The sequence below is a fragment of the Urtica dioica genome, chromosome 9 (assembly GCF_054948205.1).
Source record: "Urtica dioica subsp. dioica isolate 48M chromosome 9, U.dioica_male_clone48M_v1_H2, whole genome shotgun sequence".
Taxonomy (NCBI): Eukaryota; Viridiplantae; Streptophyta; class Magnoliopsida; order Rosales; family Urticaceae; genus Urtica; species Urtica dioica.
In genome coordinates, this window is record NC_142764.1 from 16,903,847 (window position 1) to 16,920,100 (window position 16,254).

At 36.2% G+C, this 16,254-nt stretch overlaps 2 protein-coding genes across 3 annotated transcripts; both read right to left on the reverse strand.

The window, feature by feature from the left end:
* Positions 1-480: 480 nt before the first annotated feature.
* LOC149385361 (uncharacterized) lies at positions 481-1,425 on the reverse strand. The gene has a single exon (XM_089626958.1). The coding sequence runs from the start codon at positions 1,335-1,337 to the stop codon at positions 729-731; it is 609 nt and encodes a 202-aa protein (XP_089483084.1). The 5' UTR covers positions 1,338-1,425; the 3' UTR covers positions 481-728.
* A 1,477-nt stretch (positions 1,426-2,902) lies between these two features.
* On the reverse strand, positions 2,903-5,760 carry LOC149385362 (putative carboxylesterase SOBER1-like). Of its 2 annotated transcripts, none has more exons than XM_089627375.1 (7): positions 5,421-5,760; positions 5,280-5,332; positions 5,075-5,198; positions 4,620-4,741; positions 4,399-4,506; positions 4,212-4,303; positions 2,903-3,232 (listed from the first exon to the last, which is right to left on the reverse strand). In XM_089627375.1, the coding sequence occupies exons 1-6, from the start codon at positions 5,689-5,691 to the stop codon at positions 4,214-4,216; spliced, it is 768 nt and encodes a 255-aa protein (XP_089483501.1). In that variant the 5' UTR covers positions 5,692-5,760; the 3' UTR covers positions 2,903-3,232; positions 4,212-4,213. The 2 variants fall into 2 exon arrangements, with proteins under 2 accessions (XP_089483501.1, XP_089483500.1); XM_089627374.1 differs by having other exon boundaries at positions 2,903-3,203; positions 5,421-5,759.
* Positions 5,761-16,254: the final 10,494 nt, after the last annotated feature.

The following is a 16,254-nucleotide window of genomic DNA, read 5'->3' on the forward strand; positions in this document are numbered from 1 at the left end:
GATGACACCGACTAAAAAAAACCCTCCCTTTTTTACTTGATTCACCACTTTGCCCTTCTATAGCTTTCGCATCAACCGCTTAAACTACCCAATCTCCCAGTGGCAGTTTCGGAAATGCACTTCAGCCAGCCTTATCTGACGATTGCCCATCAAGCCATGTCACGCAATACCAGAACGATGTTGTTTTTCAGATGAAAAAAAGAGCAAGCTTTTTTTTTTTTTTTTTTTTTTTTTTTTTTTTTTTTTTACTGATATCCTTTTATGGAAGACCTAATTGCGTTATTATAATTTAATACAACCATGGAGTTTCATTTAAACTTAATCAGACATCCTTTATTGAGCCGTTTGTTATGTTGGAAAAACAGTTTGTTCAGGCTATAAACCCTGAATCCTGGACCAAGCAGCAGAGAATATAGTCGTTGGATTCAACCGATGAAATATTTTACTTTTTCACACAAATGAAGGATAAAGTCGAGAGCAGGACAAAATTAGAGAACTACTTGTTCAAAATATTTTTACACGAGAGGTAATTTACAAGGGAGAAGATATTTATAGCGAAAAAAGCTGGCAAGTAATTCCTGTTCTTGCATTGGTTATAATCAACATCAAGTTGAAGAAAAAAGAAAACAAAAGTAGAAGTGATAAAATACCTTATCTGGAAATTGTTGTTGACCCTATTTTTTTTTTTCCAGGAAAACTTGTGTTCGTAGTTTTAGTAAAATTTCATTTCAACCCCAAACTCCCCAAATCTTCTCTCCAATGAAACTCGCAAGCCTTCTCACATTAGACCCTCTCTCAGTCAAAGACGAACCTTCTTCTCGTTCTCCCTCCGGAACTTCACCGAGCTGAGTCGCCGAGTTCGAATCGGCGGTGGACTCGTCGCTCACCGAATCAGCCCGCTTCGACTCACTACTACTGGCGTTTCCTTTTTCTTTGCTGTTATTTTTCCGCTTCTCCTTCTTCCCATTCTTGGCCTTTCTTGTGCTCTTGAGATGATGATCGAGATTCTGACGATGATGGTCTTCGTAGGCTTCGATGATATCGTGAATCAGCTGGTGGTTCGGCGACGAGTCCCAGCGAGCCCAGTACGACATGTAGCAACGGAAACAGTCGCATCCGAACTCCGGCGCGTGGTCGGACGCGCCGGAGAACCAGGAAGACGACTTCTTGGTGGCGTTGTAGAGGAGGAGATACGCGAGAAGCTCCTTCTCCTCCGGCGAGAGCGCCGCCGCGAGGGAGAGGATGACGGCCGGGAGGAAGGACAGGCGGTCGTCGGACTTGGCCGTCGCCGCCGGAGGAGACGGGTGGACCGTGCCTTTCCGATAGAGCTTCTTCATATCGATTGGAGAGAGAGAGAGAGAGAGAGAGATTTTGGGGGGTTTGAAAGGTCAGAAGGGGTTTTATTCTGATTCTGGAGGGAGGGTAAAAAAAACAAGAAAGAAAGAAAGGAATAGAGAGAGAGAGAGACGACATTGGAGTTGGTGACGTGTGTCGGGAAGGAGGAGTGTTCACGTGCGACGCCGGACTTGTCTGCGACCTCAGAGTGCGTTGTGTGATTGTTTTGAATATCCCCAATTTGTGATTCTTTTCTTGCTTCATCCGACGGCTCTCCTGCGATCCATCATAGCCCTGCCGCTAGGGCCCACATTATGATGAGGTTTGGGTTGGTGGAACTGGTCATCATATTTTGGCTTTTTCCCGTTTATAATGTTATAATAAATTTAGGTAATTTAAATTTTAAACTTTCGATTATTTGTGGCACGGTACAATAGGGGATACTAATTATTTCAAGTCTACAAGTACAACCATAGGCAAGAGACGAACCTTACATTTACTTAATCCGTTTTTCTCCCAACTTCAACTCCATGCTAGTCAGTCCCAACTCCCAACGGTTTATTACTTTATTCATTTTTCTACTAATAGCATATTTGTAAGTATAAAATATAATAAAACAAGAGATAGTTGAAGCTTTGTAGTTCATTATTATTTTATAAATTCTCTTACGTTATTGTTCTTATCCAGTTCCAGTATCCATAGTTGTTTTTATAAAATTATAAAATTTAATATCTATACGACAACAAAAACATTATATTGTTTTCCACGTAATTGAAAATACACACTCATATTTTAGACAAAAATGCCTCCACATCATCCTTTTTTTTTCAAAGAAAAAAACCATGAATTTTTAACAGGTGTTCCCGCTTTACCACAAGAAACTAAATGCACATCCACTTAGAGGCTAGAGCTCGTATTGTAATAATCATCCAAGGAAAAAATTCAATGTTTTTTTGTTTGTTTGTTTGTTTAATAATTCGATGCTTTTATGAAATATTTGATGGTTTAAGATAGCTGGAATTTTATCCATTTTGATAAAGATGTGTATAGTATTTCAATTAATGTCTATACAAATTAAATATGAGAAGATTTGTGTATAGAAATTTAATCTTTTCAAAATAAGTTAATCTTGGGTGAAAGTAAATCTAGATTACCAATCATTTTTTAATAAAACAAAATATAACTTCAGAAATTACCTACAGATTAATAAAATGTTAACTTTAACCCGTTGAAAAATGAATACAACAACATTTATTTTATCAGGAAAAAAAAGTAATTTTAATTGAAACTTGGAACTTAGTACGATACACAGTGATAACTTTAAAAGCGTTTAGTGATCGCACAAGCAGCCAAGAATACCCATTTTGAAGAGGTCATAAAACAAAAGTCTGATTAATGCTATGCGTTTCGTCTCTGAAACAATACTTACGCGTATGTCTCATTGACTTGGTCATGATAATCGTGTTCTTATCACTTGGAAAAACCACTGCTTGATTTCGACTTTACGACGTAGAAATTTGGGTCCTCACTCACTTGACTCACTATAATCATTCGCAGAGAAAAAAACAAATGAGAAACGAAAGAGCTTATCTATTTTTTCCTTGTCACACACGTCAAGTTTGATTATGATAAAAGTCCATTATATCATTTGAATTTGTCTTAACAATCCCATTACTTATCAAACTTTCACATTCCCAAACATCAGCGAAAAGGACATTGTCGAGTTTTCAAAGTTGAATCATATCATGAATAAGAAAAATGCAAGACCAACAAGTGTAGAGAATATTCTTCACTCTTTACCTGATGAGCTCTATCCAGAATGAAGCCATGAGTAAATAAGCCAAGTGATCAACGTAGCACGAAGTTTGCTGATATTACAGGCATCAAATTCACAAATCTGATCAGAATAGAATCAAATTACAAAATCATGCATTATAGTAATAATAATAATAATAAGAGGAAATGGTGGCCAAAACACCTAATGTTTTGAGCTGAATACACATTGATATCCATTATTTTTTCATCGGCGAAAATACCTAATGTTAATTATAGTTCCACCGTTACTACTTTGACCGTTATTTTGACGGGAGTACATACTCGCAATCTTGAGATGACATGATTTTAAATAAATAAATAAAAACAGAGGAAAAAAAAAATAAAAAAAAATCCATCAAAGTGTCCTGTGCATCCTGGGCCTATCTTCGTGTCCTTTTCCGGCGAGCCTCAGCACCCAGTCAACGAGCCCACCTTTCAGTCAAAGCGCAATTGTTTCTATTTGTTGACTCTGACGAATCACCACCACCAGAGACATGTTGTCCCCAATCTCTCCGGCGACATGTGGTCTTCGACAGAGGAGCATAGTAGCGTTTTAGGACTGATTTGGTGTGTTATTGTTTGTTGATTTAATTTACCTTATTCAATATAGTTTCTTGAAAAGATATAGTGAAGAAAACAATAGTTGCAGAGAGAGGTGCAAATTTTATAATTTCATAAGGTGCATGTGAAGATTTGTAAAAGATATTAAGTAATAAACATAAAATGGCACGATTTTAATTCATTTGTTTGTGTGTGTATACTGTATATATAAATATGTATATATAAGTTAGCAAACTCTGTGTATATGTTCAGAGAGAGACTTTCTTTTTGTTTTTTTAAATTTTTTATTGTTAAACAATATAATAAAAGAAAAATGAATGTTAGTTTGAACCGTTGATTTGAAGTAGACAGTAACAGCTTTACCAAAATCAAATATTAGGTATTTTTTTCGACGAAAAAAAAAATGAGGAGTAAAGTGTATCCAGCTTAAAACATTAAGTATTTTTATCGCCATTTCCTCTAATAATAATGAAAAAAAAACCACCAACAAAAAACCAAACCTCTAAGAAGAGCTTTGCAGACGAGGTTTGATCCACGACTCCAAATACTTGAGCTCTTCGGTGCTGATTGAATGGGCGAGACCAGGGTAGGCCTGCAAAAAATATACAAAGTATCCAAAGGTTGTCTATAAAAATCAACCAAACATCCATCTAAAGAACACTCAAGTAAGAAAAAATTAATCAGTACCTTGAATTCACAGCTGACACCGAGTTTGTTGAGGAAAGGCGGGCCCGCTTGTCCGGCTTCGAAGAGAACCGTTCTATCGGCCATGCCGTGAGACCACAGAAACGGAGTCTGCGTTCAAATTTCAATAACAGTTACATATTGGGATACGAAACAAGAGTACAAAAAAGACCAGACAGACACATAATGACGATTAAAAAGATCAGAGCTTGAAGAGTGAATACCCGTCTGGCCTCTGGCGAGAATTTGTCTATCGAAGACGGAGAGAACGGAACCCATCCGCTAAACACTGCGCCTCCTCCGAGTGTTTTCGGGTACATCAGAACACTGGCCAATGTCAACGCACCTAAAATTTCAAAAAGAAAAAAAATAAAATAAAACCCTTTTAAGCATATTACAAAAGCAAAGGATTGAAATACTCCGTTAAGTCGTGGCTATATTCTCGGAAATCAGTAAATTAAATTACTACCTGTTCATATTACTGGTCAATATATTACGATCACTAGTACAGCTACGAAAGCCATCAAGTACACATTTTCAAATCACGTCGCAAAACGAACGAGGAACTCTATATATTTTTTGCCAACCTCGAAATTTCATGGCCCTTGAATCCGCACTCGAAATTTCAAAAAAAACACCGCCAAATAACAATGTGTTGAAATAGAAAGAAGAAACGGACCTCCTTGACTGAATCCGCACACGAAAACGTTACTGGGATTGGTTCCGGCAGCGATCTCCTTGTCTATAATCTTGTGCACGTTCTTCACCGCCGTAACCAAGCTCAGCTCGTCTTTAGGCGAGTCCTTAGGAACCAAAAAAAAAAAAACACTTCAGAGTAAACGAAATGGAAAACACTTTGTTGATTTGTTCGCAGATAGACTCACAGCTGTGACCGGAATCTCGTGAATGTCAAACCACGAAGGCATTACTGCGCCATCTACAATCGGAGGACAGAAACATAAAATTCGTCAGCATCGTGGTTTCCCTGATACGTCGATTGCATAATTGAAGGAATATTTACTTACAATTACAGGTTACAGGGTTCGACGGAGCCGAAGGGAATGACCAGACGGTGTTCCTGAACTCCGGCGAAGTGAAGATTGACTTGATTGGCTCGTTGGCAGGTCCCGAATCGCCAAGGCCGTGGAGCCAAAGAACGAAGCTCCGAGCTGCCATGGCGTCGGAGGCTCTCGGCGGCGACGAGGCTGTTAGGAGGAGCGTTGTGATGGCGAGAGTGATGGCTAGGGCTACTGCGGATACAAGGGCGATTGGTTTAGTCAACGGCGCGACCTTCATTTCGGGTCTTCCATGGTTTGGTTTATGCGAAGAGACGATTCGTGATTGGTCGCGATGATGGAAAAGACATCGATACCCTTATTTTTTTTTTATTCTATAAACTCTCTGCTTTCTGGGCTAACATAGCCAGGCCCAATCCGTATATTTGCACTTTTTTTTATGGGAAATGGCCGGATCTAATAGTCATTTTATTGTTTTGGACCAAAATATTGAGTTCCCTTGTTTTTAGACACTTTTAGTAGTGAATTTAGGAGAGATAAATAATTCATACCCAGTTTGTCCTTTAATTTTTATTTTTGTTCATTCAAACCTCAAACTCACCTATACCTTTCTCATTTCCTCTGCTGCAAAAGAATCGCAAAACTCACCAATGGCCTCCTCGTCTTATCACCTTGTTGAAGGTCGTTGAAGGTCCAGCTTGGACGCGCACCTTGACCACTCCGATCATCTTCTCCTTGCTTAGCTCTCTCGCGTGGATCGCTGCCAAGGAACGAGCCCAGGCGCGCGACCACCGAGTCTCCTCGAGTGCTCGACCGCCGTGAAGTGTGCGCCGCCAAGAGCTAGGAGAAACGCCGGGAGGGAGAGAGAGCTTGTGGAGGAGGCCGGATTTCATGAACATAGAAATGTGAGGAGATTTCTTCAGATTGGAATCCATGTTGATTAGGGTTAGGTTTTGATTTGGGGGTTTTGGTTGTGAACGTGTTTTGATGATTTTAGTTGAAGATTTGAATTGCTTTCGGTGATGATTCTTCTGGTTATGGGTTTGTTCTTGGTTTTGGATGAGTGTTGTTTTGGATTAGGTCTTGGCCGTGAGCTTGGTTTGCTTGTTTTTTGCCGTGTTTTATGTTTTGGCCGTGTGGTTCTTTTGGCTGGGAATTCTGAAATGTGTTGTTGTTGTTGTTTAGTGTCTTGTGATAGAAAATCTGAGCCTCGGGAGTTCTTTGTGTTTTAGTTGATGAATCGCTCAGTTTGATTTGGAAAATGGATTTAGGAGTTGAGATTTTAATCGAGATTTGATTTGAGATTTGATATTTCGTTCGGGCTCGGATTTCTGTTAGTTAATTTTGAGATTGAAATGTGGTTTTTATGACAAGTTAAGTAATTTAGAAATTGACTCGATGTTCATTTCTGAATTTCACAGCTCAGTCGCAGATCAAGTCAAAGCGAGCGAAAATCGGCGGAAACTGAGCGAGTCGAAGCCGAAGAGTAGTGAATTCAGAAAAAGAGTTTAAAGCTCGATCTCACTCGTGAGTCATTTATCGCTTTATAGCGTTAGACTCGAGTTTTAATTTTTGGATTTGAGATTGTATTCAAGGATTATTAATTATTTATTTAAGAATGTTCGAGAATTTAAATTCTGGTTAATTAATTCAGAATTCTCGGTTTGTATGATTTTTTGGATTATTCATTTAATTTATTTAAGACTCGTTAAATTCTCGAACCCCTGAACCGACTCGCAGTGAATCCCGATAACGAACCTTAAGCTCGTCAGCTTCTCCTGAATCATTGACTAATGAGATTTCAACTTCAGGTTTTAGTTTCTCGACGCTTCAGGACGTGTTAACGCTTCAGGACGTGTAGAGTCTCGGAAAGTGTTAACGCTTCAGGACATGTTAACGAACCTAAAACTGCTATATATTTTGGTTTATATTTTTGTATGGTTTTTTTTTATATGGCTGTGTCTATAGTTGTGGACCGATTGTAAACAGTAGATATCTACAATCACCACAATTGTAGTCATCAATATCTACAATCACTAAAATTGTAGACATCAATGTCTACAATTTGAACAACTATTGTCATTTATGTTTAGGAATTAAAGACGTAAAAAAGACATAAATTACTGAAATTGTAACATATAATTAGTCATTCATCCATTATTGAAATATACTCCAAGTTTCAAAAAGACATATAATTAGTCATTAAACTATAATAACTGAAATTAGTTCCAAAAACACATACAACTATAATAATTCATCCATTCCTCTCGGACAAAGGAACTGGATTGTTGCATGTAGTCCGGTTGTGACCAACTTCTCCACATCGCGAACACTTCCTAAGAATAGGCTCTTCCCCTTGAGAATGTATCCGTCTCTTCTTCGGTCTACCGACGGCACGTGATCTGTATGTTGGAGGCTTGTCTCTCATTTATACAACAAATATGTTCACTCTCATACCTGAATAAGAAAATTCAAAAATCAGAATAACTTTAGATTGATATGTATAATTGTAATAAAAACTGTCATAAATTGTAGACTTATAAGTCTACAGTTAACAACAATTGTAGATATCGACGTCTAGAGTTGTAGTAACTGTAGACTTATAAATAACTGACATTCCTGCATAGTAAAAACGCATATCTGATTGTTATTATCGTGTATGAAAAAAATTAAATGTCTACAATGAGACTATTTTTATATATGTATATCTACAATTACACCAATTGTAGATATACATGTCTACAATTACAATAACGACGTATGACGGGGACAGTCTACAATTTCAGAGATTGTAGACATGTATATCTACAATTCAAGAACGCGAAAAAAACTCAAATGTCCAAAAATACGAAGAACAACACACAAACAAACCCAGCAACAAACAACACAGAGACGGTGGGTAATGGCACCAACAAACCCAGAACGACACATACCTGAACTAGATCTCCGGCCGCGTCGGGGTTGGAAGATATGTTATCTATAATTTCTATAATTGTAGACATGTATGTCTACAATTTGTATAATTATAAACATATCTCTACAATTATCGATACTCATATTAGAAATTTGTAGACATATATGTCTATAATTATCGCAATTGTAGATATAGACATATATGTAAAACAAGCAAACCAAGCTCACGGCCAAGACCCAATCCAAAACAACACTCGTCCAAAACCAAGAACAAAATCATAACCAGAAGAATCATCACCGAAAGCAATTCAAATCTTCAACTAAAATCATCTAAACACGTTCACAACCAAAACCCCCAAATCAAAACCCAACCCTAATCAACATGGATTCCAATCTGAAGAAATCTCCTCACCTCTCTATGTTCTTGAAATTTGGCCTCCTCCACAAGCTCTCTCTCCCTCCCGGCGTTTCTCCTAGCTCGCGGCGGCGCACACTTCACGGCGGTCGAGCGCTCGAGGAGACTCGGTGGTCGCACGCCTGGGCTCGTTCCTTGGCAGCGATCCACGTGAGAGAGCTAAGCAAGGAGAAGATGATCGGAGTTGTCGAGGTTTGCGTCCAAGCTGGGCCTCGGCGGCAGCGACGTTCTCCCTTCTCTCGGCCGGCGCGCGCGGTGGAGGATCGGTGGTTGTGAGTCGCGCGATCGAGGAGACTCGGTGGTGGCGCGCGGGAATAGGAAAGGAAGAAGGAAGGCGAGGAAAGGTGGCGGTGATGATTTTGGTTGGCCGGCCGGGAAGAGAGCTTGGATGATGTGGTCTGGAATTTTTTTTTCCTTGCTCTGTTTGCTCTCCAATGTCGCGCGGGTGAGGAGAGAAGAAGAAGAAGATAACGTGAAGAATGAAGAAGAATGGCAAATATGTACTTGCTCACTTAAGCAACTACTAAAAGTGTCCAAAACAAGAAACTCTATATTTCGGTCCAAATAATTGAATTGAGTAGTAGATCCGGCCATTTCCCTTTTTCTATCGGCGCTGAAATTTGTGAGAGATGATTCAAAAACTAAGATCTTTCAGAAGTTTTATTTATTTATTAATATCAACTAATTGTTTCATATTATCAAATAAACACAGTTGTTTGTTGACTTGTCGACAAATACAGTTATTTATGATAAATGGGTTAATAATAAATAGTCGTAATTTTTTAATAGAAGCAATTAATGGATTTTGATTATCAGAGTTTTAAATGGTCATAATTTTAGAATAATTTCGGCTTAAAAATAGTGTGAAGCAAAGAAAAATTTGAGGACTAGTATTTTATTTTTGTCAATTAGTTCAGTAGTGCAATAATACACCATATATTTTATTAAAATATAGTCTATTAGACCCACAGTAAATTAATTAACTGAGAATGAATTACTCTTACGTTAATTAATTTACTGCGAGTCTGGTAGGCTATTTTTGTTTTAATAGAATGAAATTTTAGCTAAAATTTTAAAAGAAACTAGAGAATTAGATAGTTACAACAGATTTTTTTTATGTGTGGTATGTGACGCTTAAAATAAAGATAGATTTATAATTTTATAAAAAACTTTAATAAAAAATAAAATAAAAATTATATTTTATTTTTTGAATAAAAAATATTTTAATCTCTTTCTCCTACTCTCTTTGTTGCTCTTCGTGAGCATTTCTTTTCTTCTTTATATAATTATTTTTACATGTCTCTCATCTTATACACGGCGGAAAAAAAAAGTTTTTTGTTTTTTTTTCTCACCGTGGTCACTTAAAACAAAGTTTTGTCATGATCAATGTTCAAAATATCGATACCGATACCCATAGTTAGGTTCTGATTTTACGAATATATCGACGGATATTCTATAATAATTTTAATACCGACTACCAATTATAGATGGATATATCGACAAAAATCTTATAACAAAATATAATAAAATATGTAATACTATTTATATTTTTAAATTTCTAATAAAACAATCAAATTTAAAATATACCCTATAATTTTTTTTTCTTATAGATATACATTATTAATATTTACATTACTTTCTCAATATTAAAAAATGTAATAAAATAATTTTTTTTTCAAAGAAATTGTAATATTTTTCCTACTACATTACAAATATTCTTTAAAATAATAAAAAAGAATAGTATTATATATATTTAATTATTTAGTCTATTAGTAATTTAGTATAGATATTATATATATAATATGTTATTTGTCATACATATATTTATATGTATTATAAAATATAAATAAGGAAATATTGATAATATCATTATACTAAGTAAAATTAATGAGTAAAAGATATAAATAATAAGAAATAATAAATAAAAAATAAATAAAAAATAAAAATAAAAAACAAACAAATAAAACGATATTTTCAAATTTGGACGATATTTTGTCGATATTTGTCGATGTTTTGAATTTTTTAACTACTAAAAAAAAGATATTTTGTTGATATATCATCGATATTTTAACGATATTTATAAAACGATAACGATTACAACGGAAAATTTATCAACACTCTTCAAAAAATGATATATCGGCGATGTATCACCGATATATCCCGATATTTTGAACATTGGTCATGATACATTGAAATCTCAGTTTGTGATCATTACATAATGCATGTGGAATAGTGTGAGAGTGATATACTCCAATACAACCACAAAGAAAAAGAGAAAAGACTAAAATGTCCCTTTACAATAATAATAATAATATCCCCATCAAACTCACAATGGTATATTGGTAAGCATTGAGAGTTTGTCAGCTAAGAATTAGATGCGCGAGGTGGAGTAAACATTCGTGAACAAATTAGCAATTTGAAGAGAAGAGGTAATATAAGTAATGCGATCGTACCAAACTGTATGTGTGGCGTGTGGCATGGCAATAACTCTCAATGTTCTTGCTTTGCTCACAGAAGACTGAATTGCGAGCAACCTGAATAACACTTTTATTATCACAGTATAACGGTGTATGGTGACGAAGAGTAACCCCATATTAGCAAGTGTGCAACCAAACAAGCACATGTAGTTGAGACTATGGCACAATACTCAGCTTCGACATAAGAGCGAGAGATAGCATCATGTTCCTTGCTTGTCCAAGAGATGAGAGAGTGCACAAGGAAAACCATAATCCATTAGTGAACTGGCGATCTGTAGGATCACCAACCTCATCGGCATTAGAGTAAGCGCGCAGCTCTAACAATGACGAAGAGGGAAACAATAGGTTCTAAATATGAGTGCCATGGAGATACAACAACTCAATAAAATGTAGTAAGATCAATGGCAAACAAACTAACAACATGGATGACATGCGCAACTTGATGAGTAACCATGAGATAAATAAAGCTCCTTACCACCGTGTGGTATTGGCTAGGATAGGGCTAATGAGGCCATTAGATGGAGAGTAAGGATCATTGCTTTCGAGAGGAGCGTCAACAGTCCTGCAGTAAGTTAGACGAGCGCGCTTAAAAAGATCTTCTATATACTTTGATTGTGATGGAAGATAGCCATTTGGAGAAGAGGCAACCTCTATACTAAGAAAGTAACATAACTGTTGTCAATGGTGCCTACAAGAAAAGTAATAGTCTTTACTTATGTACATTTGATGTAATAAAGTCTCACGAAGACTCTTGCTTGTAACTATTGAATAATTAATAAAAGTTGAAACGTTCATTCATTCTTCCTTGTCTGTTTGAAGCTTTATGATAAACTATAGTCTTTAGTCCTGAAACAAACCTAACAACAAATAAAAAGTCAAATATAGATTTGCATGAACAAACTCTTCATGGTTTGCTTAAAACAGTATACTCACAATCTAAGGATCAAAGAGCTATTGATCTCAGTATGATTGTCAGGAGAATCTATGATGTCTAGTTATGAGGCATTGAGAGTTGGAGACTCTATAGTTCTTCCTGGGTATCTTCTGAAGGTACTGAATTGACCAGTGCACTTTTAGAGACAGAATAAGAACAAACCATTCAACCTCTTATGTCTCAGAGTCACTATATGAATTGCATCATGTTTATTTAAATCCTGAAATGAGACATGTCATTTCATAGCTTACGTACTCTCATTTGAGAAAGTCAGAGCTCTAGACTCACTATGTGATATAGACAAGACCTATTGGTGAAGTACTAAGTTATGAAGATGTCATGAACAACTTTGTGAAGATCTCATAGATATGGAATTCATGTACAAGATTGCTGAAATGAAATGTATATCACCTCATGCTTTGTTCCTTGGAATGTGAATAAATGAACTGGCCAGTGTCCAAATTGAGTTGTGACTCTTTTGGATGAATCAATGTGACTTTTTAGCTCCTCGTCAATACATTGTTTCTAACTTATTCACAGACGACAAATGAGTTGAGGAAATAACAACTAGAATGGTAAAATGGTAATTTTGTAAATCCAATCTAGTTGATGATATTCATGAAGGGTAAACATAGATAATGTTCAATGGATCCACTCATTACAATTAAGTAGAATTCTTGAGTAATAAATATATTCATTTGAACCGAGAGATTTCAGTGTCAACTCTTTAGTGGAGTCATTTGACATTAAGCTAGAACTTGGAAAAAGGTTTGTGAATTTTTGAGTCCAAGTATGCTAACTCAAGCTTTGTTCATTTGGATCCATGAGGTCACTACCTCAAGTCATTAGAGTAGGATTAGTTAAACAAGAAAACTAAGTCAAAACAAGAACTAGACAAGTTTTACGAAAATTGTCTAAATGGTAATTTTGTCCTTTTGGACATAGGATGGTATGAATGTCAATAAATAAGTTTTTTGACATTGTCATATGATGACAATGAGATCAAGTTACACGGCCATATTAATGTAATTGGGCCTTGAGGATTGAATTTTATTTCATGGAATTTTATGTGAAAATTCTTAATCGGTGTTTCTTATGTTGTCATGAACAAATAAAGAAACATCTAGAAGCATGTTCTAGAAGCCTTAAATTCGTGCACCATCATAGAGAGAAATAGAGTTTATTTTGTTCATTAATGTATGAAGATACTTGCCAAAAGAAAAAGAGAAAATAAATTGCTTCTAGAAGCAATATACATGGGCGGCCAAGAGGGAAGCAATCAAATGAGGAAACAAATCCAAGGCCTTGATGGACAAGCTTGGACGTGCAAGGTGGGAAAAGAGGAAATGAATATTTGCTCATGAATATGTGATATTCAATAGAGAAGAGGAAACTACCTTTTCAAGGTAATCCTCCTCCTATAAATACCCCACCTCATTCACAATTCACAACACACAATTTTGAGATTGAGAGCTTCTCTCTCTAGTTGTTGGCCGCCCCCTTTCTCTCTCAAAAATCTCTTCTTGTTCTTTTTGTTTTGGCACCTAGGTCCTCATTAGACCTAGCGTTATGTTTTAGTTCTTTGGCTCATAGACTAGTTCTTGAGTCATAGTGTTTAAAAGTGCCCACACACTAAATCCAACCTAAACTCTAAAGACTCTAGTGGTAGAAACTTTCGTGGTTGCTGACAGGTTCAAGAAGACTAGTGGGAGAGGCGAGCAGTGGGGAGACGAGCGTTTCAACCTTTCTAAGGCTTCTCAACGTTCAAGCTCCATTCAAGGTTGGTACCGAGTAAAAACTAAAAATATTTTTAAAATTTTAAATTATATGTTCATGCACTTTGTCTAGGTTGTAAAAACGTTTTACGAGTTTTTAGAGAAATTTTTATATTCCGCCGCTTGCTAGAAGCGATAAACTTTTTTTAAACCCTAGATCTATTGCAACAATAACAAACCCAAATATTTCATAGCAAAACACCAGGCCGAATAGACTTTAATGATTTACTCTCATAATAATTATCACCAGTAATAATCAAATCATCGAAATAAAAGGACAAAATGATACGACTCATACTTTTACGCTTGACAAACAAGGTGTAATCATGATGACTACGAAGAAATCCATGGGGAGATGTGATCATGGTGGATAACTTCTTAGATCAAGCTTGGGGAGCTTGTTTGAGACCATAAAGCTTTGCGAACCTTACAGACATGCCCAGATTGATACGCGACACCAGAAAGATGTGTCATGTAGACTACTTTGTGAAGATCACCATAAAGTATGCATTTTTGGCATCTATCTGAGATATCTTCCAACAATGAACATAAAAGTCTCTTTATAATTTATGTCATACTCATGTGAAAAACCTTTTGCGACAAGACGAGTCTTCTATCATTCTACGGGTCCATCATATTTAGTTTAAATCTTCTGGAGACCCAACGAGAGCCAATAGCATGATTAACCGATTGCAACAGTACCAAATCTCAAGTATGAGTATGATGTAGAGTAGTGAGTTCATCAACCATATATAGTAGTCTCTCAAAGAGGGTCGGCAACAACCTTTTTATAGGATACAGGCTCTGAAATAGAGTGATCTGACAAAATAAAATTTGAGAAGCTTAGTGGACTTACGAACACGAGTAGTCTGACACAAATGAGGATGGTCCCCAATCTTGGGAGATGGTTAAGCAGTCGTAATAGGGGAGGTCAGAGACGGGCGTGTCTTGGCAACCAAAGTATATGTATCAATGGGTGTAACCTGAACGGTGGTAAAATCAAAATGATCAATACAAGTGAGGTCTAAATGAGTCATGATGAGAGCTCCATGGAATTGATGAGAAATGAATATACTTTACAAACACGGCATGACGAGATACATACAACTTTTGACTAACCGGATCAAAGCGACGATATTCCTTTTGACCAATATCATAACCCAAAAAGACACACAATGTAGACTTAGGAGACAAGTTATTATGCTCGACGTGAGATCAGTGAACAACACAAGTGAAACAAAAAACACGTACGGAGGAATAATTAGAGACATTTCCAAACAATTTTTCAAAAGTAGACAAACCTGAGTTGTGAGACGTTGGGATTCTTGACCCCTCTATGGACCTCTACATAATTAGGTCACCCTTCTACAACGCATGATTCTACAACACTTGAGAAGCGTTGTAGAATCATTCCACAACTGTTTTTAAGCATTGTAGAATCCTAGTTTTGTAGTAGTGTTGAAAGAATTAAACGTCACAAGAAAAAAGACTTTTAACGACATGTAAATCATGTTGTCAAAGTGATTTTAACGATATTTTTTCACATGTCGTTAAATGGGGTGTTTGGAAAAGTTATTATCTTTTAACAATTAGTTTTAATGACATATTTTAAATGTCATGCTATATTCCTCATTTATATATACCGATATTATTTACCACATGTTAAAAATGTCGTCCTTGTTAAATATTGTCAACTTCATAAATTTTAGTTTTTTATAATCAATTTTTGTTATTAATAAAGATTTATGTAGGTTAATGATAACATAATTTATAGAACGTCATTGTGTATTTCATTGAATTAAAGTATGCAGGTGGAAAAAGTTGTAATGAATATGCAATTCTGTTTAGCTAGAAGGACAAGATGTCGTACACAATTTAGATTCAATGTGTCCGACAACTTGCTTCAACACATATAATGGATAAACAACAAAGAGTGCGTAAAAGTAAAAGACACAGAATATGGTTACCCAGTTCGGTGCAACGTCACCTACGTCCGGGGGCTCACAGCCAGTGGAAATGAATTCACTATCACGTAGTCAATAGTACCAGACTTATATGAATACAACAAATATCAATTCCCTAGAAACCATTACCTTGAATGATTACCAAGAACAATGACTCCCTCTGAATTTGAGACCCCTCTTAATTCCACTCTTCAAGCACGCGTCTATGCTTAGTCGACTTCAATCTCAACACACGTGAAATCTTCAATCACTCAAACATAATACTCAAATCTCACAAACACTCAGTCTTCTAGAATAGTGTTTGAAGAATAACACTACTCTAAACAAAAACAACTAGTTTTCCAGTCCGCCGATCGTGCACGTCT